General features: G+C 59.0%; 1 protein-coding gene across 26 annotated transcripts in view; it reads right to left on the bottom strand.

The window, feature by feature from the left end:
- The window catches only part of TRIM9 (tripartite motif containing 9), a 45329-nt gene extending 24073 nt beyond the window's left edge, over window positions 1–21256 (bottom strand). For 19 of the 26 annotated variants that reach the window (XR_014585115.1, XR_014585116.1, XR_014585117.1 and 16 more), the window contains exon 1: window positions 20307–21250. Coding sequence is in view for 20 of the 26 variants with exons in the window: in XM_083838377.1 (XP_083694503.1) it covers window positions 20307–21125 (819 nt within the window). In the remaining 6 variants the exon portion in view is untranslated. Of the gene's footprint in view, window positions 1–20306 lie in introns of all 26 variants that reach the window. The other 7 variants (XR_014585112.1, XM_083838381.1, XR_014585113.1 and 4 more) reach the window with 5 other exon arrangements.
- Window positions 21257–24934: the final 3678 nt, after the last annotated feature.

Below are 24934 nucleotides of genomic sequence, written 5' to 3'. Positions count from 1 at the left end.
TGCATGTGCAGGAGCAGAGCCTCACCCCGGCCAGCACAGGCAGGGAATTAATGAGTATGAAATGCAGAAAAACGTCACCTAGCGCAGTCCTAAAAACAAGCGCATTTGTTCTTCCCAGAACGCAGCCCTCCGTTGCTGATGCTCTTGTTTCAAAGCAGCAAGAGGAGACCTCAGTAGCTCACATTAGCATTAATGGGAGTTAAGCGCTTCAATCTCTGTCCCCGAAGCGCTCGGGAGAGAATCCGTCCCCTTTCTGTGCGCACTAATGGCTCTGCAGCCCTCCTTCCCAGGCACGGCTCACAACGGGATTTCTGCCAGCCTTTGGCTCCCCGGTCCCAAAGCACGGATGAGTGCAGTGGGGTGCAGCGAGCCGCGGGCTCCCTAGGGCTGAGCAGGCTCCCTGCAGCCACAAAAACGGCAGGAAAGCACCATTTTCACCTCCTCAGCATCCCTCGGAAGGAGCCGGTCTGGTTCTCCTCCTGTACAACCCAGCTGCCGTCGGTGGAGGTGATCCGGGTTCACCTGGAGGCTCCAGATAACTGCTGCCACCCCAGGAGAGAAAACTCACCCCAAATAACTCCTGGCGTACGCTGAGAGCCCAGGACCCGCTCTGATCCCACGTGTAGCAACCAGACCCTGCTCCTCCTCTCCTTCCAGCCATCGCGGCCGCTTTCTCTGCTGGGACGAGCCCCCGGCCGCCAGGAGATGGGGGCAGCGGGGTGTTCCTTCATCAGGAGGGAGAAGAGGAGAGCAACGAGCCAGGAAAAGACGAGGTACTGCTCCCAGCTCTTCTGCCTGCCCCCCCGGAAGGATGAGGAGCTGTCGCAGACGCCGGGGGTGCAGTCGTCTGCCTCCTTCTTTTCATTAAAGCACGGGACCTGCAGCCTTGAATCTCGAGGCAAGCTTAGCGTCCGCCATGCCTGGCTAATTAAAGCGGGATGTTTAATTAAAACTCGCATTCGGTCAGAAAACCAATGAAGCTAAACCGCTAACAATCGGTTGGCTTTCCACCGCAGCCACGGGAGCCGGGACTCGGCGCTGCCTCAGCGGAGGACCAGGGGCTGCGGGGCCCTGCGATGGCAGATCCACGCCGGGGGGGCTCCTTCCTGGTCCCAGCAGGGACAGACGGCAGGAAAATCCTGCCCTCGTCCCCTCCTCGTCCCTCCTTTTCCCATCTGCTACCCTCTCGTTCCCGCCGGGGCCGTCCCGGGGCTGACGCAGCATCGCTGCTCCTCGCTGCCTGCGAGCCCCCGGCCGCGTCCCCGTGTCCCCGCTGCCCCTGTCCGTGTGTGGGCACTTTTGTTGCAGCCCACCGCAATCCTCCGGTGTCTTCGGAGGGCAATCAGGCAGCAAAGGGCCCTGAAAGCTGGCCCGAGATCAGGGCCTGCTCCCTGGTCCGCCCCCCCAGAAGACGAAATGCTCACAGAGCCCGCGGGGGCCCGGCCGCTCCTGCTGCCGCAGCTGGGGGCTGCCAAGCAGATGATGCTCCGCACGTGCGGGGCAGGGTCTGGGGATCTGCAAAGCCGATTATCGCTGGGGCAGCTGACACAGGAATTAATGCCAGGGCCTGCACAGGGCACCCCCCCCCCCCTGCATCTCGGGAAGAGGCAGAGATGCCGCTACACCCGCTGGAATGAATCCAAGACCCTGGTGGGACCTCCTAGGGGGGACCAGGCAATCAAGTCTTTCTGCTTGAGACCACGGAGAGGCCGTTCAGCTTTACCGACGGCTCCTCCAGCTGCTTTTTCGTTATGGCTTTTTCATTAAAAAAAAAAAGGCTGAAGGCTCCCAATGCCCACAAAGAGCAGGACACAGACTGCGTAGTGCGCACAGGGAATTTTCCCCCCGCGGCCCCCTCCTGACTCTCCTTTCCCCCTGTCGCCGTGCAGCAACACTGCAGGAGCTGTGCACCGGGTGAGGACGGAGGCAGGGCAGAATTCAGCCGGCAAAAAATCCTCAGGAGCCCTCTGCCCGCCAGGCAGCCGGCTGGCTGCAGCCCTCCCTCGAGCTGGGGGGGGCACGAGGCAGGGGGCGAAGCCCCATGCCAAGCCCCAAAGCCAGGCCGCTGCCGGCCACCCGCTAAAATTTGGTTAAAACCGCTGATTTTTTTTTTTTTTTGATAGCGTTGAGAAAAGAACAGCAGAGCAGGCATGGGCGTCGCAGCGCCGAGCAGGAATTGTGTGCACAGATGGCCCCGGCCGCTGGCTTTGTTCAGGCGCACACTAGGGCAGTGTATTTCCTCAGCGGGCAGAAGCGATTGAAAGGCTCCAGCCTGGAAACAAGACAAGGATATATTCTTCCCAAGCACAATGACCTTGCTGAGACCCTTTCATAGCAGCCCCGGGGTTCCCTGCTCCGGGGAGCACACGCGGCGGCGCTCTGCCTCCCCGCAGACCTCGCCGCGGGCAACGCCGGGTTTCTAAAAAAAATTTCGGCTGGTGTCAGGGATGCCGAGACATCCATCAGCCCGTCCACAGCGGCAGGGTGAGCTGCGCAGCCCGGCTCCCTGCCTGGCTGAGGGCTGCAGCTCCCGCCCGGAGCCCTGCACGCACGGCAGAGGGATTGGGGCCGGCTGGGCTCAGCCCCAGGCTCCCCTCTGGAAGGATTTTTTTGGTGTTCGGGAAGCCACCTGCTGCCCTTTGCTCGCCGGCCCCTGGAGCTGTACCCCAGCCAGCACCGGGCACGCTGCTGGAAGTAATAGGGGAAAAACAGCAATTATTCTCTTTTCATGGATTTTAATGCGCTTAATCGTCACGCCGAAAGGGCTGGAGAATAGCTGGGGCCTGCAGAGCCCCGCCGGGAGCAGCACTGGGGACGGAGCCGAGCTGGTGCGTGGGCTGTGGGGCGGCGGGCAGCATGCTGCCCCTTCCCCCTGGGGCAGCACAGCACCCCGCCGAGCTGCCCACCCGTGGGCGCAGTCCAACCCGATGCTTCCCGGCTCGCAGGACTGCCAGGACGTCATAAAATATACATATAATATCAATTAGAATATATAATATCCTTTAGAATATAAAAAATCAATTATAATAGATCCTAACCAAATATACCCTAACTGAAACCAGGACAATATGTAATATAAATTATTATATGTTTAATAATGAAAAAATATTTTAAAAATGTTAAAATATTAAAATATTTATATTGTAATATTAATAATGAAAATAAGGCAAGGCAAGAGAGGGGCTGCAGAGAGGGACCGACGGCAGCGGGGCACGGCAGGACACCTGCGGCTCACGGGGCCGCTGACCTGGAGGCACGGAGTAAGGGGGGGCGTTGTGGCCGGGGGGCACTCAGGTAGGGCACGGGGGTAACACGACCCGTGCTGGGGACACGGCCGCGGCGGGGACACAGCATGGCCCACACGACAAATAAACGACGGCAGGGGCAGTCGGGAGCGGTGGGGACTGCTCCTTGCGGCGCGCATGTGCTGAAGATGCTCTCCTCGCTTCGACACAGGACGCAGCGCTTGCTTGGGTTTTTAGGGAGAAGAAATGCGAGCAGCAAGGTGTTAGCAACAGCCCTGTGATGCTGCCCAATTAATTCCTGTTCTCCTTCGTTAGCGCTCAGCACCGAACCACCTCAGCTTCTCACCGGCAAAACCTAAGGCGCAGCCCTTTGAAATCACAGGGGGAGACGCCAGCTCCTTTATAGGGGTGCTGAGAAAAACAGGGGCCTGCTGCCTGCCCGCGGGTACGCAGCCAGGGTGGGAAGCAATTTAAAAAAAGGGCCAGCTGCTGCAGGCCGATGGGGGCAGATCCTGGGGCAAGCAGGTCCCTCCCGAAGCAGGGGAGACGAGGCTCCCCTTCACGCCGGCGCTGAGGCACCTCTGGAGGAGCACGGCCCTGACGATGGCTGGGTCCAGCCCCCGGCGTGTTCCCGGAGACGAATGAGGCTGGCGAGAGGCGGAGGACGACCCCGCAGCCGGTGGGCGATTTCTCCGGGCTCCTTCCCCTCCCCTGCAAGGCACAGTTCAGCATCCCCAGGCTGTGTCCTCAGCGGGTGGAGGTGCCCGCAGCTCCCCTGGACCAGTGCTTTTGGACACGTCCCCGAGCAGGCGGTCTGGTTCCTCGCCAGGGATGTCTTCTGCGGGCAGAATCAGCGCAAAAACTCCGCCGAGGCTCCCCTCTGCAGGAGCCGGGAGGAGATCCATCCTCTGCTGGGTAGCTGGGTTCATCTGGAGCTGAACCCAGCTGGAGGGGTCCGGAAACGAGAGAGGAGATGGGCGCGGATCCAGGCTGCGGAGAGCTCCCCGTGCCCTCGTGCCGAGAGAGGAGAACCACAGACGAGGAGAGAGCGCCCCAACTGCTCACCGCTCCGGCCACGCAGCGGCGTCGGGGGGCACAGCACCACCCAGCACGGCCCATCAGCCTCGTTAGCACGCCCAGCTAATTGGCCTGGGTGCAGCTCCACGCCGTTTGGGCCGTGTCACCGGAGATGCACCGTGGCCTCGTGCGTGAGATGAGCAGACTGGGGCTGAGCCCAGGTGGCAGAGAAAATGGCCTGAAATCGGTCAGGGCAGGTCCGAGGGCATGGGTACCGACACACCGAGCTGGCATACCCCGAGCGCCACCCGAGCTGCCTGGGGAAAAGGCAGATTCGGGCCTCGTCGACAGATTTCCCTCTCCTAAGGATGATAAAGGGCAGGACAACTCGCAGACGGGCTGCTAGGAAAAAAACACAAGCCTGTGCTGAAGGGAAACCGCAGAAATTGGCGTCCCGGTGCCCCAGCAAGTGCGGCGCACCTTACCCGGAGCTGCTGCTGGATGCTGTTTCCCTTCGGAGCTCTCCCAGTGCAAAACCAGCCCCGAGTGAGCATCCAGGAGGGAAACAGAAAGATGGTTTATTGACGGAGTTATCCACCCGTCTGGGGCACAGTTGCTGGGGCAGCCAGCGCACCGAAAATATCGAGAGTAATAACACTCAGCCCATCTAGTTAGAATCGGCCTTGGAAAGCAGGGCTCAGCTCCTGGAGGAGGACTCTGCAGGTCAGGAGGAAGTGTCTCATCGAGCGAGATCCCCCACATCCCAGGCAATCACTGAAATAGCATTGCTATTGTTTTAAAGAGTAATAAACCCAATGCACAGCCTTAATTAGAGAGAAGGCAGTTAATAAAGCCAGACACTGCATTTCCTGAGAAGGCTGCTCGGCAGCTAATCTCCGCAGCAGCTGGTCCCTGCCCAGGTCTCTGCTCCTCGTGGCGTTTTCCCTTGGCTCTCAGCAAGCCTCCAAGCCCTGGATTCCTGCTTCCCAGACCCAGGGGAGCGGTGTGGGGCCCTCGCTGCGTCCCCCGAGCTCCGGGACAGCCCCACACGCAGCCTCCCCCGGTGCTGGCTGTCACCCGACCGCTGGGACACGGTGGCCACGTCTCCAGCTCGGCCACCCCGTGCCCGAAGGGGCTCGAGAACGGGTGTGCGATGGGATGAGCTGCTGGTGACACCAGGGGACCGAGCTGTGAAATGCTCTTACTTAAGCAGAACAAACGGGCACTAGGGGAAGGGCTGCCAGGAAAGGCCGAGGAGCTCTGAAACACTTGTGGTCGGGGCAGGTTTGGGTCTGGCTAGGTGGGAACGGCACGAACTGCTGCTGCTGCTTCTTATGCAAAGAAATTAAAGATGTCCCTGCCAACGGTAGGGTAAATCCCACCGGACAAACCCTACCTGTTTTCCTCCACACTGCACGGAAAAACACGTATGCAAAGGCTCCGGTTATGGTCCCAAGGGCCTGTTCCACACACAAAATGAAGGCGCTGCGGGCGCACAAGCGTGCAAACAGGACGAGACCACCCGCCTGCAGTCTAAGCTGCCAGGAGATCAGCACACCCAGTTTTTGGGGTTGCAGCTAGTGCAGGAGTGTGGCTGCAAGCACCGAGCGCCCCCCAGGCACCCTGCCACGTGTCCCCACACAGCCCCGTGCCCAGGAAGGTGCCCACCACAGACCTTACTCTCGCTGCCTTAAAATCACGCCCCGCTTGCCTCCAGCCCAATTATCCCCTCCCCACTCAGCCTCCCTGCACGGCTCCTCGCACCCCAGCTCTGCCATCCCATTATTGCATTAAGTCTTTCAATCTGATTACGCCGGAGTTAAATTTAAACCCGATTAACTGCACAAACAGTGACTTTTACCAACCCTTCCCCAAACACAGGGGCGTCTGAGAAAGCAGGCTGCGAGCCCCATGGGGTGATTCCTCCTCCCGCACTTGGTGCGTTGGCCACCCTTTTGTCTCGCCCCGTAGCCTTTTATAACCATCTGCGTGCTGCAGCCCGGTGCGGCCGGAAATAGGCTTGACGGCCAGCCAGCATCCTGACTTTGCTTTGACATTTAATCGCCTAGAAATGCAAACCGCATCGGGGCAGGACCCACCGGGGCAGGAAGGCGCATCCCAGGGTGGCGATCGGCCGGCAGCCGCTGCTCCTGTAGGGCTGGGGTGAGAAAACTCATCCGCTGGGGCTGGCGCGAGCGACTCGGCACCACTGCTGGTGCTGGCCACGAGGTCCCCCGTGGTGGGGCAGCTATGGGGTGAGCTCAGGGTGGTCCTGACGTGTTGTCTGCGGGCCTGGAGCCCAAGCCCTGCTCTACCACAGAGGAGCAGCTTGGCAAGCCCACGGCTATCATCTCCTGTTGGTGCAGACCAGGGCAGAGCTCTCTCCCACCCAAATCTTACCTTGGCCCACGCGAAGTCCCACCCAGCTACGAGATCCTGCACTTTCTGTGAGGGCTCCTTCTGGATATTTGCTCTTAGCCACCTTGCAGAAGGCAGGCTGGCACGCATTGAAGTGAACCACATCAGCACTGGAGGGCTGCAGCCCCCAGCTGGTCCCTTCCATCGCTGTCCCAAGACGAAAGGCGCTCAGCCTCGGGCTGCCTTTCCCAGTTTAACATTCCCCGGTGTGATACCGGCTAATACCCGCTGAAGGAGGTGGTATTTGGTGCCACTAGCACTTCTACTGGCTATTATGGCCAAATTCCTAATCACAAAACCTACTGTGGCAGAAGGGGAAACGTAACTGCGCTTCCACCCACTACAACTCAAGGGCAAATGCCTTGTCGTGCTCATGAAAATGCAAAGCCTGCGACTGCCTGCAGTAACCTTGAAGGCCATCCTCACAATTCCCCCCTCCAACCCCTCCGTTGGAGCCTCCGGTTCTTTCCTTTTTTCCCCTCCAGCCCCACGGTCACCCCCGGCTGCTCTCCCCGCGTGCTAGGAGCGCTGGCACCGTCCTCCAGCCGCACCGGTGCCGGGCTGAACAACTTCGCGGGCTGTGGAGGGCACCAACCCCCTGTGCTCCCGGGGGGCACCCCCCTGCCTCTCTTCAGGAGATCAGGGGTGAATCTCTCCTACCGCCAGGACCCTCTTTTGGAGAGTTTCTCGTACGCTCCTCCGAGGTCTTTGATCAGCCGTGCCGTGACCAATGACCCACGGGGTACCGTCTCCTGGCGGACACCCCACTGTTGCCTGTCCGTAGAGGACGCAGCAACCCCCCTTGCTTCTCCGACATTTTTAGGAGGATGCGGGTTCTTTATTCATTTTTTTTTTCTAAACGTAGCCCTTGGCTAGTGCTTTAAAGCTCGCGTTTAACGCTGGAGGCCTGGTTAAATCCCCGGAGCCGCTCTGCGTAACGAGCAGCCCAGCGCCAGCAGCCGAACGCGGCGCGGGGGAGCCGAGGGGGTCTAGCAGCTCTCCTGGGCTGTCCCTCACGGCCAGGAAGGAGAGCAGTGGGCTGGGGTTTGCCACCAGCCCCATGAGATGAGCCCACCCCATTTACCGAGTCCCCCTCATTCACCCAACCCACCCCATTTGCCGGCCAGCCCGCTCGGCACAGACAGCACCAACGCCGGGACGTCGCTGCCTTACCGGCACTCGCTGGCAGACAAGACTCCGCTGGCGGCAGAACATCAGCTAATTATTCCTAATTTGATGCTCTCTGCTTTTGATACGGTTGCTGCTACCAGGCAGCCCCAGCAGCAGCGGGAGGCGGGACGTCACGACGCACGTGGATCGATCGGCCTCTGGGCTTCGCTCTGAATTTCGCGAAGGTTTAAAACCTCCGAGGTTTTCAGCTTGATACGATGTGGGAAGGAGCTCCGTGGAAAGCCCGCTCCCTTGTGCGTGGGGGACGTGTTTCAAGTGGCCTCCCGGGAGCCCCGCTAAGATTTTCAGTGGAAATCAGGGTGGCACAGGTGACAAAAGCCTTCAAAGGCGGCGTGAAACTACGATGGAGGTGGGCAGGGGAGGGGGATATCGCTACCGGGACGTCCCAACCAGACCGGATGGATTATGAGAAGATCGTAGACCCATTAATAACAACGGGAGAATAATAAATCAATAATTTGCGAGGAGCTGGGCTAACGCGTGCCTTTAAAAAATTATTCTTTAATAAGAAAGGACAAACAGCTAATTAGGAAGTAACGAAGGACTTGTCAGCATGCCTACAGCGAGCAAGGAGGCGAGGGGACCCGCGGCTCAGCGCTGAAGGCTACCCGAATCGCTGGGGCCGAGCAATTCATCTCGGTGCCACGAGGAGAGCAGTTAATGGACCCGCTGAATCATTCAGGAGTATTTATGAAGAAGTGGAGAACCCAGGGAGTACCAAGGGACAGGAGGGGGGAATAATTCACGTTTACTCCAGTAATAGTTTTGTGTTTTGTTTTTTTTTTAAAGGAAAGAAAGAAGTGCTCCCAAGACCTTAAAGAAAGGAGCAAGGACAGGCGCCGGACTGCAAAGGGGCCGAGACCACCAGAGCCCCAGGGAGAGGGAACTTGGCACAGGCAGATGGAGGAGGGGGAAAGATGGGAAAGGCAGGAGAAGGAGGGCAGCAGCAAGAGAGGGAGGCAAGTCTCAGGGAGGACAAGCAAGCCCACAGTCCACAAGACCGTGGCAACGTGCTCACCATGCCCAGGATTTCTTCCAGCTGACGATGGCCCCTTTGAAGGCCCGGACACATCTACCTCCAGCTTCCATCCTGGTCGTGCCGGGGAGCAGAAGGCAGGTCTCCTTTACCTCCAGCAGTGGCAGACCGCCTCGCAGGAGGCTCTGCTCCCTTCTTCTGTTACAAACATGAGCAGGTAAAATGTGGGATAGGAAATCATTTAAGCCCTTAGCAGCTGGCATGGGGGCGAGGCACCCAGTGCCCTGAGGAGCCCAAGGACCAGACGGGGGATGCACAGCACCTCCTGGTCAGTAGAGACCACGAAAATAGCAGCCCATCACCTCGGTCTCTGTCCCTCCTGTTGCAAAGAAACTAACCAGTGGGAATGTATTTTAATGTGACGGCTGTCGAGGTGGAGGAAAAAATGCAGAAACTCTCATAATTTAAATATGAGCGGGGACGGAGGGAATGAGAGGGGTTTAGCTCGCAGGGGGCACACCAAGTGGTCAGCTCCACTTTTAAGGCAGGGGCCGCAGACGGGATCAGCAGGCAGCATCCCGAAGGGCACACGAGGCTTTGCAGCACTTCACTTCCAACAAAATAAAACGTTTTTACACCATAAATGTACAAACACGTTAGGAAGTGATAAATTTGACACCTCTTTTACAACAAATCTGTATTTAAAAGGGTCTATGGAGACCCTGTGCCACGTGTTTTGACAGGCAGAGACCACTCAACTCGCAAAGTGGGCAAAGAGCCCCACTCTTCTCACTGGGCTGAAGAGCTCTTCTTAAGTCACGGTGTAATTCAGAGGAAAGTAACTTCCAACAAACCCTCAGAGGGTTTAAAACTCTCGGGAAGGAGGTGCTTTGCTAATATTTATAAGCTCGGCTTCAAACGCAGCACCACGCTGGCCAGCTCGCAGGGACGGCGCTCGGCGTCTCGGGAGCTCTTCTCCGGTTCTCAGCTCTGTCGCGGCGAAAACAAACTTTAAAGAGAATGGGAGAGGGTCTGCTGGGTGCGGAGAGCAAACACAGCACGGCGTGCTGGCAGGGCCGGGAGCAGCTCGCTGAAATGCTCTTTCTTCTCCCCGCTGCTGGGCTCCGTGGACGAGCGGCAGCAGAGGGGAACCTCGGCTGAGTTTCACTCCTCCTGCTGCTTAATGCACAGCAAGGAGCCCCTGCTCAGGACACGGCGCAGTCGAGCAGCACCTGTACACGAAGCGGAGGGGCTTCACGGAGTGTGGAAGTGCTCACGGTGCTGTGACCAGCATCGGTTTCATCAGGCAGGCTCGCGGGGTGCAGAAGAGGATGCAGAGACTCCTGCAGGTGTCTGAGCTGCGCCGCCCACCCTGCGGATGCGGCTGAACAGAGCCAGCCTAGCGGGATTAGCCCAGCGCTCTGCCTGAGCTCATTAGCCCTGACTCTTAATTAGCTCCCAAGCATCAGCCCGGGTGGCCCCGCTGTGACCCCCGGGTTTCACACGTGCAGAGAAGGAGCTCGGGTCTGACCCGGCCTCTCCCAGCTGAGCTCGCTCGCTGGAAACCGCTGGGAAATGACCCCGGGGCTTGCTGCAGGGCGCACGTGCAGCGGCTGTGCCGAGCCGGGGCCAAAACCGCCTCCAAGCAGGACAAAGGGGCCCTTCTCCTCCCGCCCGGCCGCTCTTCCTCTGCCCATCACGTGCAGGTCGTGGCATCCCCTGGGAACAGAGCGCCCGCATCCTGCCCCGTCGAGGGCAGCGGTGCTGCTGGTGCTCAGCTGCAGGCTCCGGCTGTTACCGAGCACACACCGAAAACATCCATCCATGCATCGGCCGTCTGATGAATCGGATGAATCAGATATTCATAGATGAATCAGGCATTCCCAGGAACGGGAAGGTAGATCGATGTATTTATGCACGTGCAAAACGGTACGTAACAGCTTACTGCCTTCAGGCTGTTCTATAAATCACCTGCCGGCCGCAGGTACATCTCCAGAGCCAAATTCCCCCAGCCTTACGCTGAAGGAGTCCATCGCTTCGAGCCACCACGGTTACTCCCAACAGCAGGGATGGCTGCACGAAGGAAGGAAGCAGATACGTCCCTAAATTACCCACCCATCCCACCTCTGCACTACCACTCACATCTCCGGGCTCCTTCCGACTGCAGCCGCAAATCCACTCGGAGACCGCCAAGCCAAGCAAACCGTCTGTTTAAACCAAACGGCTGCGACATCATAAATATTGATCCCGTAAACATTTTGCTGAGGTTAAAAGCTTTTCACAGAGGCGGTCATTAGGCGCGTAGCTCTGCTCTGTACCCCCGGCAGGCACCGTCATCGGTAGGTGGTGGATGAGAGCAGAGAGCCGGGCAGCCCGAGTCGGCACGGCTCCGCGGCGCTCAGCGCCGGGTGACCACGTTGGGCCCACAAGCTTCCTTGTATTTAGTAAAGGGAACGCATTTCGGGGCACGTTCAAGTAAAGCGGACGGTTTGTCAGGTTCGGGAAAGGGCCTTTGGAGGGAAGGCACCACGAAGCACAGCCCCTGCCCGGCTGCTTCTGAACAGTTCAGCACGGGGCGGCTGCACGAATATAACCTCTGCTCGTGCGCCTTCTTTTTAAATTACCCTCGTTTTACTCTTTATAAGGCACGAGGTGATGAAAACCACGTTCACTAGAAGGGGACTGTTCCACGACCAGCTCACCCACCTGCAGGCGGCTGTGCGTAAATCCCGCTGCCTTCGGGCAGCTCTGGTGATCTCTGCCGGAAAGCTCCGGGCCACGTGCTGGGGGAGGACAAACGCCGCCACCCATCCTCCCCGTGCCGGCTTCCCGATTAAATCCGAGCTCCAACGGCCGATTTTCTGGCTAGCACCTTGCCTTTCATTTGACAGTATAATTACTCTCTGTAGCAGGGAGCCTCCGCCAATTAACTGGAAAGGAACCAAGCGCCGAGGAACCCTTGTGGACGGGGGGATGATGAAGCACTCAGCGGCGCGCTGCCGACAGCACCGACTGATGCTAGCAGCATCCTCTAGACCCACTCAGGGGACAAATTTCAGACAAAACGGGCACTTTTGACTGCCTTAAAACTTTAAAGAAGCCACTTAAAGTGGTTCTCAGGGTGTGAGCACGAGGCACTTGGAGAAATTCACGTAAGAGTTAATAAAGGCGTAGCAAGTTCGAGGCACCCAAAAGCAGGAGTTGCCTGTGGACATCGTGGCTTGCAATTAAAGTTAAAATACAAATTGCGGCACACAGAGCAGAGCTGGAACAAACCACGGCACTCGACGGCATTCGACCATATCCACCGTGCCTCTGCAGAGCTGCAAGCCGTCCCAGGAGCTGCGGCAGCACCGTAAAAGCGTCCCGTCTCCGTACTTCATGCCCAGCACCTTCAGACAGCCCGAGAGCAGCCAGATGTCGCTCCCCGACACCGTCTGCTCACAGGTGAAGCTGCACCAAGCAGCCACCAGCACCCGGGGAGCTGCGCAACTCTTGAGGTCAAACCCGGGAAGCACGAGCTAAACGCCAGCTGAGGCAGCAGACGAACAGCTCCGTGAGCTCTGACACTGTTCCCTCGGACAACCTGCTCGCATAATCTCAGGAGACCACCGAGAGGACACGGCTTGTCCCCCTCCTGCTGCACTTCACTGTGCCCTCACTCGCTGTGCACTGAGAACCGTGCTATAGTTGAAGAAATGTCTTGTGCCTGAGCAGAAATGGGGTTGTTTCCAAGCCAAACCTGCCCGCACTGGTTGTCACAGCATACTGGAGCCCACCGACCCACCTGAACCCCAAAACGACTCCAGCTCAATCGCAAGCATGGTTCAAGCCAGATTTTAGTCTTTAGCGTGCGCCCGTGGGGCCGAGCTGGCTCGAGAAGCGAGTAGGGGCCCCCCCGAGCTGCTGCAGCCTGTCCTTCACCCCTCAACGGGAGAGCAAGAGAGCCACGGGTGGATCGACCCACCGGTCCCCTGGTCGGCAGCTCCCGGAGCCCAGCACGAGGCACTTCGCCTCCCCAGGCTCCGCGCCAGCATTTCTGGTCACTAGTGGGGTCCCCCAGGGCTCAGTGCTGGGGCCGGTCCTCTTTAATATCTTTATCGATGAGCTGGATGAGGGGATCGAGTGCACCCTCAGTAAGTTTGCAGATGACACCAAGCTAAGTGCGTGTGTCGATCTGCTCGAGGGCAGGAAGGCTCTGCAGGAGGATCTGGATAGGCTGGAGCGATGGGCTGAGGTCAACTGCATGAAGTTCAACAAGGCCAAGTGCCGGGTCCTGCACGTGGGGCGCAACAACCCCAAGCAGAGCTACAGGCTGGGAGATGAGTGGCTGGAAAGCTGCCTGGCCGAGAAGGACCTGGGAGTATTGGTGGATAGTCGGCTGAATATGAGCCAGCAGTGTGCTCAGGTGGCCAAGAAGGCCAACGGCATCCTGGCCTGCATAAGAAGCAGTGTGGCCAGCAGGTGTAGGGAGGTGATTGTCCCCCTGTACTCGGCTCTGGTGAGGCCGCACCTCGAGTACTGTGTTCAGTTTTGGGCCCCTCGCTACAAGAAGGACATGGACGTGCTCGAGCGAGTCCAGAGAAGGGCGACCAAGCTGGTGAGGGGTCTGGAGAACACGTCTTATGAGGAGCGGCTGAGGGAGCTGGGCTTGTTTAGCTTGGAGAAGAGGAGGCTCAGGGGTGACCTTATCGCACCCTACAGGTACCTTAAAGGAGGCTGTAGAGAGCTGGGGGTTGGTCTGTTCTCCCACGTGCCTGGTGACAGGACGAGGGGGAATGGGCTGAAGTTGCACCAGGGGAGTTTTAGGTTGGATGTTAGGAAGAATTTCTTTACCGAAAGGGTTGTTAGGCACTGGGATGGGCTGCCCAGGGAGGTGGTGGAGTCACCATCCCTGGAGGTCTTTAAGAGACGTTTAGATGTAGAGCTTAGCGATATGGTTTAGTGGAGGGCTTGTTAGTGTTAGGGCAGAGGTTGGACTCGGTGATCTTGGAGGTCTCTTCCAACCTAGACGATTCTGTGATTCTGTGCTCCACCACCCGCAGGGCGGGGGGGAAGAAGGGGCAGCGCTCGGCTCCCCTCCGTCCTGCCCATCAGCCCGAGGGGAAAAATTTAAAAGGACTCCAAGCAAAGCTCTTTGGGAGTATGGGATTTCTTAGTCAGTAACGAGTTGTTGCTGCTGGGCTCCAGGGGAGGCGAGAAATAATCTCACAGATGAGGAACTGCATCGAGGCGCTAGCTCTGAGTCACGGAGCCGCGGCTGGCTGTGGCACAGACCCGGTCAGGTCCTCATCTCCAGGGAATTTGATGTTGGGGTGGAAAAAGTGCTGCTACAGGATGGGAAGAGGACAACTTGGCCATGCCTGAGCTGCACGAGCTGAGCCACCGCCGCTCCTCCTGGACAAGGCCCTCGCGAAGGGCTGGCTGTGATGGAAGGCAGCGTAAGGGGCAGGCGGAGGAACCACAAAGGAGCACCAACACGACACACGTGGGGACAGTCAAAGGCACTTTGCTTCCCCAGACAGCAAGCCTGGACCCGTGCTGGCTCTGCCATGAAGGTCAAGGCTTGTTTTACGCTGCCACTTTGCACCCTGACAAAGGGAGAGCCCTGCCCCAAGGAAACGGGGTGACATTTGTCACCCCGAGCCAAGGACAATGCCGGCTCTCACGCTGCATGGAGCTGACCCGATGCCGTTTGCACGCGAAGGGCTCTCAGCAGTTCGCCATTTCCGACGCCCCAGCTCACGAAAGCATTTAGCCGTGCCCTGCAATCCCTGCGACTTCCATCCCACACTAAGCACAACGCACGTGCTCTCCCGGGGAGGGAGGCTGCAGCTCCCCTTACGGCCTCGGAGGGATTTCATCACAGCTGTCGTGCCCTCTGCTTTGTGCAAAGCTCTCGGAATATTACAGAAAACAGAAAAGGTGCCTGGATATTCACCTGCGTTAGAGGACGACCAGGCTGCTGGGCTGGAGGAGAGGGGCTGTGCTGAACGTGCATGTGTAAGAGGCAGCTTTGGACAAGACAGAGGAGTCCAGGTTAGGGAAGAAGGACAGACCAGGGAGCCTCATGAGTTATTTGGCCAGGACCACGAGGCCAAATCTCAGCAGGGACCCTTGTTCTGTAAGCCGCCTCACACTAGAGGTCCCAGAGCACTGGCTTACCAACCTGCTGCCTTTTTGGTACAGCTGGAACCGTCCTTTAGAACTTGAGAGCCTTTCGTCCGGAGCCTTGGTCGGACGCTTCACCCCCTTCACAGGGAGCGGACTTGCAGCACGCCACCCTCTGCCATCCTTCTCGTAGGTGACCTGAGCTAGGTTCACCAGGGATTGACACCGCTGGCTTTGTTTGGCTTCCTCTAAATAGCCATTTATCCCATCCATCCCAGCAGGACGATCTGAATGGGCACGGAGTGAGCTGGCTTACTTAGAAGCTAATTTAACAATTCAGATAGTGAAGGCGCAACGCATACCCGGCCACGCAGAGTGCCTTCCCCGAGACAAACAGAGCAGGAGATGCAGTGATCTACCTTTTAATTTTTAATTACCCGTTGATATAGCCAGGGAGACCATGGGCAAATCAAAATTGGTCTGCTTTAGACGAATAAGTACGTGAATCATACAATCAGGTGATGCGGGACATTTCTTCAGCCTTTAGGAAAGACAATGAAAATATCTCCAAGTGCTATGTGCTGGCTCTCTAGAAAGCACGCTACAAGCCTCCTCAGATCCTCTAATAAACATTTTTTAATTCCTTAACCAAATATGAGTTGTTAAAAAAAAAAAACACTTATCATTGTGAAGAAGCACGATGGGATTGTGTTCACCCACAGACCAGGTTCTAACAAGAGACACCAAGCAAGGTTTTCACTGTAAAAACCTGAACTTTGGGGCGCTTTATTTAGGACGGCAGAAAGCAGCAAAGCAGAGAGCAGCAGCAAAAGCCTCTGGAGAATGTGCTTCTGACCAAGATCCACCCCGCACCGCTGTTAGCTGCAGCGCTGGCTGCTGGCACAGCTTGCAACGCCGGTAAACAAACAGCAATGCCTTTTTCTCACTCTCGTATCATTTACTTTACACCAGGAGCAGTGTTTGTTCTTAATGCTTACTAATTCTCCTGGTTTCCCAGCTACGGATGCAGTGTCAGGAGACTCCCCGGATGACACACTGCCACCTGTTGACATTTCCGGGAGAAAAAGACAAGAATTAGTCCATGGGCTCATTTCTCACTGCTGGATTTTCACTCGTCTCCCCTGAGGCGCTCCTGACTCCCACCGCTATAAGCTCAGCCAAAATGACCAAGTTCTCGGGATCCTTCATTTGTGAAGTGGCCAGAATTAAAAATCCAACGTACCTCCATGCGGAAAGAATGGGAAAGGGTTGAGATATCCAGGGCACAGGAACATTTGGATGGCGCAGCACAGCGTTGCCCTCTCGAGTCCCTGTATTTTAGGGCTTCCCGCTGGAGCTGATGGCGCCGCAGCGATTTACACGCACTCCAAGACAGCCCTGGGCCCATTTTCAGCTGCACAGACCTAAGCGGATGCCTCCTGGCATCCAGGGGATGCCGCATTAGCTCCAAGAACATGCTGCAGAACTTGCCGTCCCACATTACCTGTGATTAATGGGCTATTCTTGGATGCTCCTTACTCCGTTAACCGAGGTAAGTGCAGAGGGAAGGGTGGCCCGACAGAAGGCTCTTTTCTAAATAAATGCTAATACAAGAAGGCAGCATCGCCTGCAGGACACACGGAGCTGGTGTAAATCCACTGACCTCGGCGCCGTCCCTTGCTTTTTGTGGCTTCCAAGCACCTCAGCCTGCTCGGCACCCCCAGGAAAACGCCCTGGGGGGGCTGCCTGGCGTTCCCGGGGAAGGAAGGAGACACCCCGCACTGCAGGCGGCAGCCGACAGGGCAAAGGTGCTGGGATTTGGCAGGGCCCTCGCAGCCAGGCTTGGGAAAGCGCAACGGGAGGAGGTTAAGGATCCTCGCCGCTTCTGTTTTAGCAGCAAATATTTTGCAAAAGCAAACAGGCCTTTGTGCGGCAGCAGCTCCCGGGGGTTTCCCCACAGGCTGCAGGAATTCCCGTGGGCCCCGCAGCAGCGCCGCAAGAAATCAGCCCCCCGAAATGTTCCTTCTGCCCCCAGGCAGAAACTAACAGGCACGGGCAGCGTGTTCCCAGCCCCTGGTGTGCCCCAGACGTGCAACGCAGTCAGAGCCCATGGGATTTCTGACTCGTAAAGGAGTTTCCCCTGCGCCCCACCTGGGCCAGTGGCAGTCTGGAGGAGCCGAGGCTAATTAGCTGCTGCTAATTAGCTTCTGACCGCTAACGGTCACTGCAGCTGGCTCAGCAGGGGGCTACCTTCAGTTTACAGGCTGGTCTCTACAGCAACCTGCGCGGAGCTGCCACGGGGACTTGCAGTCTGAGGACAGTCTGTGTTTGCAGCCCGGGTAAACTCATCCCGGTCTGGAAAATCCTGGCTGAAAGTAAAACCGAGGGCACCGTGCACCTTCTGCCGGCGTCAGGGCCTGTTCCTGCTTCGCTGCAAGACGGTTCCGGGCAGGCACCTCACCCGCTCCACTTTTAGCATCGAGGTAAAAGAGAAAACGGCCCTGGTTTAAGGCAAAGGAACGGGAAAGGTGCTGGTGAAGAAAAGAGGCTGAGCCCCACGAACCTCTGGAACGGAAACCCGCAACCGTAACCCTTCAGTTTGTCTGAAATAAATAAATATATATTTATAGACACCACCGTTAGCGAGCTCTAGCAAGAGGGCCTCGAATGTGCAGCGAATGCACGATCCAGCTCCATCTTGTGTTTCTGCCTTTGACATGACAAGCGGCACTACATCTCGTCAGGGTGAAATCCGACCGCTGCAACGTATGTACCAAACCAGGCCAATTCAGATCAAAGCCCCGCTCCCCTCTCATCCCTCTCTGAATATTCCCCCCTCTCCCGACAGCTGTCCTGGCAGGACGACAGGAAAAGCGAGGATTCCCTGCGACCTGTGCCCGGCTTAGGAACCCTAGCTCCCTGAATTACGCTTTACCGCATCTCAGCACTGATTATCCTGAAACCACCATCTGCAAGAACCACGCCATCAGCTCTCTATCAGAGGAAAGCAAAAAAACGGAGCCGTTCCCAAAGAGATGTGCGGAACCCCTTTGGTGTCCATCCCGAGGCAGAGCACACCGCACTTAGCAGCAGTGCCCAGGGCCGGGCAGGGCAGGTAGCGATGCACGAACACAGCTTTCAGCAGCAACTGTTCATCAAAGCACCCTCAGGGCATCGCAGACTCCGGCGAGAATCGCAGATTCTTCTCAGGTCGGGAATTACGAGCACAGACGCACCGCGAAGATTATTTAGCGCAGAGCAGCGTGGTAATCACAGGAGAGAAGGCAGGAGCCGGCCCCTCTGCCCTCTCCTACGAGCTGCAGCGCTCCTTACAGCCACTCACCTCAGCGAAAGGACGAGGCGAAGAGGGGCAGTCTCCTTCTTGGTGAGTTTGTCTTGCCGCCAGAGGCCTGTCCTCCCCGCAGAGCGACACAGAGGCGGTTTTGCAGGAGGCTCGCCACCTCCAGTCTGCAGGTGCCTTGGTTCCAACCAGGTCCCAAACCGATCCGCGTGGTTCGGTGGTCCTGGTGCCTTGGTCCCCACCAGGTCCATAAAGCCTGACCCGTCCAAAGCCCTTGGTTTTGTTACGCAGCCCCTCGGAGCACCCCTGAGCTCTGGCGGTGAAATCATTCCTTCAATTACACAACGCTGCCGTGTTTAACTTCAGCCGACTTCTTTCCCTCCCCTACCACCGTGAAATGGCAGGAAATCCCTGCCCTGCCACATCCAGGAAGGCACACAGGCTGCCGAAACGCAGACTCACCTTAGCTCTCCAATTTTCGAGACGACCAAGGAAATCGCACGGAAACCGTCGGCTCAAGTAACACGGCACTTCTGGGCCTGTCGGCTGCATCAGTGAAACACCACATCGATTCAGCCCCCACGAAAAGGCACCTCGAAACAAAAGCTAACCGCTCGCCCATGAACGTGCCACCCTAAAGACCGCAGGGACAGAACCTGAAGTACCTGGGCGCACGCCACGCTGCCCGGACGCCCACGTGCGCATCTCAGTGCCTCGCTGGACCCAAATCAAAGCAGGAAGGCGTCGGGCCAGCGGGAGCACAGCGCTGCAGCCAAAGCCTTACGAAAAGGCCCGGCGCCCGTGAGACTCCTCTTGTTTAAGACCACCGCTGAGCGCCAGAGCCGGCTCCCGTCCCGCTGCGTGCCGGCACAGCCCCAAGCCCTTCATCCTTCGCTGGGCCAGGCGCCGGAGAACGGGCTGTTCCCGCGGGAGAGCTGGCGCCGGGATTTTAACGCGGCGAGCACGCGCTGGGTTTCCTAGCGGGCAAGATGCTCGCGGCGTCTGACAGCTACCGTGCTGGGGGAGAAGAGGCCCCACGCTCCCAGGAAAACGGGGCCAGGACAAGCTGCTTCCAGCAGCAACAGGCACCGCCGTACCCTTCCTCCCTCCGCTCCAGCCTTCCCTCTCAAGCAGCACGGTGCCAAGCACCCACGGACCCCGCAGACGTCAGGGAGCCGCAGCCCAGCCGCTTGCATCCCCCAGGGAGCCAGAAGCCGAAGCACAACGCAGATGTGCTCCCGGAGGGGGATCCCCCAGCCCCTTTCAGCAGGGTCACGCACGTCCCCACCTCTCCCCGACTCCTCGCCACGGGGTCCCCCGCCTCCTCCCCCTGCCGGCACCCATCTGCTGGAGCAGGGGGGGATCGTGTCGGTGTTCGCCCGAGGAGTGCAGCACATCCCCTCGCGCCCTGTCCACCCACGTCCCCGTCCCCTCCGTCCCCGCTCCCCCAGGGAGGTGAGCTGAGGTTAGTGCTGCGAGCAGGGCGGGAGGCGAGGGAGGACCGGGTGGCGCTGAGCCAGCGTTGGCTGCGTCCCCACCTCCCGCGCTGGGACCCTCTCCTCCAGCGAGGACGCGTGTGGAAGCGAGCGCGCTCCAGCGCAGCTGATCAGCATGCAGGGACAGGCACCTCTCCCTGCTGCCGGCCCTCCTCCTCCTCCTCCTCCTCCTCCTCCTGCCGATGACTCAGTGTGCAGGAGGAGGCAGGCAGCCCTTCCTCGGCAGCCCCGCACCGCATCCCATCCTCCTCCGGCGAGATTTCACGCCTCCCTCCTGCCGGCAGCATCCTTCCCGCCTGCCTTCCCAGCTCCGCACCCCTGCCAGCCCCGGTGGGCATCGCCGCGCGCTTTGGGGAGCATCTCCTGCCCTCCTCTGCGCGAGGCCACCAAAAGCAGCAGGGTGAGGGTGCCGGCACGGGTGGATGGATGGCACGGGGGGGACGATGACCCCAACCACGGCGGGATGGTGACCCCAGTATATGTGGAGACCCCCCCCCCAACGCAGGGCTCGTCCCGGTGCCACGTCGGAGGCGAGGCAGCCCCGGGCTCACCTTGTGCAGCTTCCACATGGCGCCCAGCGCCTTGACCTCGTGGCTGGAGTGCTTGCCCTCCTCCAGGCACTGGTAGCAGACGGGGCTCTTGCACTGCACGCAGTACATGCTGTGGTTCTCCAGCTCGTGGTCCGTGCAGGTGGAGATCTTGCGGGGGCTGAGGCGCCGGCTCACCCGGCCTTGCGCCGGCGGCACCAGGCGATGCTTGGCCAGCGGGCCCCGCGGCGGGTGGCAGCGCAGGCGGCAGGGCTCGCAGTAGAAGACGTCGCACTGCTCGCACATGACGGCCGCCTCCTTGGGCGCCTTCTCGCACAGCTGGCAGCGCAGCGCGGCCGCCCGCCCTTGCTGGTAGCGGTCGATGACGGCCTCCAGAAGGCGGTTGCGGGGGAAACCTCGCAGGCCACGCTCGTCCAGGCCCAGGCTGCGGTGGCACTGCGGGCACGTCAGGCAGGCGCTGCGGGGCGGCGGCGGCGGGGCCAGGGCTGCGGGCGGCGGCGGCGGGGCGGCCGGGGGGAAGACGCGGACGCCGTTGGGGGACTTCTGGCAAGGGGTGGTGGGCGCGCTGGCGAAGCCGCCGTAGGAGCCGTAGCCGCTGTCGGCCTCGCTGTAGAGGCTCATCTTGTCCAGGTCCAGGTAGTCGTAGTCGGAGGCGGCCGAGCCCGAGGCGCGGCGGCTCTGCGGGGACTCCGACTCCGGCGTCTGCACCAGGATGTTGCGGGCGCACGCCTGGCACAGGTTGTGCGAGCAGGGCAGGATGATGGGCTCGCGGTAGAAGGAGCCGCACACCGGGCATTTCAGCTCCTCTTCCATCTCTTCCATAAGGGACCGGGGGGAGAGCGGCGGCCGCGGCGCTGCCCGGGGTAAGGGGGGGGGGGGAAAGGAAAGCGCAGGGGAAGCGGAGCGGAGCCACCCGGCGCGACCCGCACCGCACCGCGCCTCGGCGCCGACTGCCGCCCGCCCGCCGCCCGCCCGCCGCGCGGCCCGCCTGGCCCCGCCCCGCGCCTCCCTATTGGTCCAACGCCGGCTAAGGGGGCGGGCGGAGCGCCGCCATTGGTTCCGCCGCCTGTCCGTCCGCCTATCCGCCCGCCCACCGGCCGGGCGCTGCGGGGGGCTCCCCTCAGGGCTGCGGAGCCGAGCCGAGGGGCCCGGCGGTGCGGTGGCGGCGGGGTCGTCCTCCTCCGCCTGCCTCCGCCGCCTCCCCGCCCCGTCACTGTGCCCCCGCCGCCCCGCCGCACTCCCCTCAGCGCCCGGGGGGAGCATCCCCGTCAGCACCGGCTCCTCGCCGGCCCCCCGGGCAGCCCACGGTGCCCGCTCCCGCCCGCCCACAGCCCCGAGGGTGCCCCCCAAGATGGCGGCCGCCCGCCGGCCCCTCAGTCAGCAAGCGGGGGCTGGGGGCTGCGGTGCCCCGCTGGGTGCTAGGCGGGCGGCTCTTAGAGCGTTATTCTGTGATTCTGTGGTTGTTTTACACTCGTTTCACGTGCGGTGGGCTCTCTTCGTGGGCTCTGTGGTGACAGAACCCAGCGCTGAGGGTGGCACTGAGGTGGAACAGGTGCCTGGCAGCACAGCCCTCCCCTGGCCGCACACCGCAGGATGGCGTACAGCCCCCTCCTGGAATTTAATGCCCCCCTCCTTGCCTTTAAGAACTCCCTCCTTGCCTTTAAGAGCCCCCTCCTCACATTTAAGAGCCTCATCCTCACATTTAAGGGCCCCCTCCTCACATTTAAGAGCCCTTTCCAGGTCATGCTGCTGCTGCAGGGGCTTTGCAGGGCTGCAGGGTGCTGAGCCCCTGGGCCCTGGCTGAGCAGTGGTGGCAAAGGGCAGTAAAGGAGCTCAAGTCTAGGCAGAACGAGAGTGTTTTGGGGGAAAATTTTGCATAGGATGGGATATGTGCGGTATGGGGGTCCCCTAGGGCTCCTGCTGACAGTATGACTTCATAATAAATGCAACACACTATCAATAATTCGATAAATTTACATTTTGTCTATAAAATTAATGTGTTGATATGCATGCTCATGCATGTGTAGAGAGCGAGCATGGCCAGCTCTGTGCTGGGCAGCCCTCTCGATGCGCCGAGCACGGTCAAGCTTGCCCAGAGACCCCGGGGTGTCTCCCACCGCTAACCGGAGCAGCGCTTCTCAACCTTTCTTAACCCAAAGGGCACCTGAGGTCTTAAAAATAACGTGGCAATGTGCGGTGCTGCATAGCGGCTCCTTTTCAGCCAGCTGAAAATTAAAATTACTTGGAATGTTTCTGTGTTATCTTTTATTTCCTTCTCTTTGAACCAGCGTGCCCATGTTTGGGGCTGTGCGGGACTGCAGCTGCCCTGTGGGGATGCCTTTGGGCGTCTCTTGGGAGAGGGGCCTTGACTTGAGAACTGTGGAAGGAGAGCTTGGAGGCAGAGGGGGCCTCTAGCAAGGAAAAGGCTCAAAATTGGAGTTTAGAGGGCGGCAGAAATTTGCAGAGACGCTGTAGGAAGAGTGGGGACAGCAAGGGACGGAAGCAGATTGGCTTCCAGTCCTTGTTGTGGGGTGCTGGGCCCTTGCCACTGTTGGCGAGGAGTTACTAAAGGTGGGGGGAAACTGGCCTGGGGATCCCGATGCTGGACAGCTAAGCCATGAGGTGACACAGGGTGATTGGTGGCAAAGATGGGGAAACTGAGGCAAGTTCACAGCAATGCCCAAGCGGCTGTGAGAGGGTGAGGGCTGAACGCTGACAGGACCCTGTGACCGGGGGTTTGGCCAGTCTGGGGCCAAAGGCCAAGGCTTACCTGGAGCTCTGGGAACCTGGGCAGAGGGCTGCAGGAGCCCCAGGTGAGGCTCGTGGGAGCAATGAAGTGCCCTCAGAGCCCTGACAGTCCATCCAGGGGAAGCAGTGGGCTGCCAGTGGCACGGTTCCTCTGCTTCATACCCAGGGACTCAGACAGGCAGAGCCTAAGCCTTGTTTCCATTTGCCTGCTTCAAGTCCTTCATTAGGTTCCTGAATTTGAATCTTATCCGCACATCTCCACAAAGGCAACCTCTGCTGCCTGCTGGCAGCTTCCCTGGTACGCGGCCAAGCAGGATGCACTGCAGCCTGGTCCCACGAGAGCTCCTCCGCGGCGTTTGCCGAGCGATGCTGTCTGCGCTCTGTCTTACAGCTGAACGTGGTGATTTATCCCCAGCTCTCTGCAAGGCAAGCGTCCTGAAGTGCTGCTCTGGCTGGAATATCTGCTAGCCATCTCGTCCTGCCTTGACCGGCAGAGTGAAGAAATCCATACGCTGGGGTAGCTGAGGGATCCAAAGGGGAGGGCACCAGGACATCTCAGCCACAGTGCTGAGAATATTCAGGCAGAACGGGACACTCGCCTCTGCTCTCTCCTCTTGCTGCTTCTGTGTGCAAAGCCAGACACGCCGTGGCGGGCCTGTCTGTGGTACCAGCGCCCCTGGGTTGCCTTTGCCCAGTCCGTAGCATCCCAGAGTGCTGGGAACTGATAAATTAAGGTTATTTTTTACTGAGGTTATTTTCTGAAGTGGCTGAGCCACACGTGCATAGCGTGCCTCCCACCGCTCTTGGGCACCTCCATTTCCAGGACGGAGAGATGGCAGAGGTACTTGGGGCACTCCAGGGCTGTCCGTCACCTACTCTAGGATTTTGCCACCAAAGCAGGGCTGTCTACCCCCTTTTGCTGACCGCTGTTGCTGAGCCATGCTGTTAATCTGTGTCTTGGGCAGGTTAAAGGGAGCTATCGCCATCTGCCTAGTTCATCCCTCTGTGGGGACACAGGTGGTACCAATCCCTTGGGGTTCATGCAGCTCCCCGGATCTAGCAGGTACAATTTCCAGCTGATGCATTGGTATTCGGATGGGGGAGAAGACCAGGTGGATGAGCTGAGACGCTCAAGGGAGGCACCGCCATCTCTCAGTCTGATAAGGAGCAAGTGATAAGGAGCAAAGGACTTCCTGAGTGTTTCTCTCTCCTGCTCCGTGCAGGGCTGTGAGCAGGGGTGCTTTGTACTTTCCTTTCAGCTGCTTCGTGCTCCCACTGGCTCCGTATGAATCACCGGCACTGTGCCTTCCCTGAGCTCTGCTGAGCATTCCTCCTTTGCTCCCTTTCAGTGTCTGCTCGGAGCTGGTCCTTCCTTTTCCTGCTCTCACTCTTCTGGCTGCCCTTTTGCCCAAGTAAAGCCGTCGTCCCTTGTTTGCTCTGCCTCTTGCTTCCCTTGGCCATTTTTCATCCTGGCAGGTGTGTGATGCCATTTCTGCTTTAGCTATATGCTGATCATGTACATGGGCAGAAAGAGGAAAAAGGCCTCCATGGGGGACTGCAGCCAGAGCATTTGGAAGCAACCCTTGCTCATAAGCATTAGGCCGTTTTCTTTTTGGCGCAGCAGCTTACGCCTTTACTTTATTGAACAAGAGGCAAGCATCCCCATGCTCCGGCTGCGTATTATTTACAATTGTCAGACTCGTTACCGCCCCGAGAGCCGCGTGGCGTGCAGCTATGAACCTGCAATAATTACTTGACCCAGCTTCAAAATTCATTTGTCTAATGTCACTGCGATCAGCGATTACACACGAAAGGATCGAGAAGTCATCTCGTTCTGGGCTGCCTCTCGCTTTTCTCCCGTGCCTCTCGCCAGGAGCCTCAGC

The sequence above is a fragment of the Anser anser genome (assembly GCF_964211835.1).
Source record: "Anser anser genome assembly, chromosome: 5".
Classification (NCBI taxonomy): Eukaryota; Metazoa; Chordata; class Aves; order Anseriformes; family Anatidae; genus Anser; species Anser anser.
The sequence above is the reverse complement of the archived record's forward strand: the minus strand, read 5'-3'. Positions and strand labels throughout refer to the sequence as shown.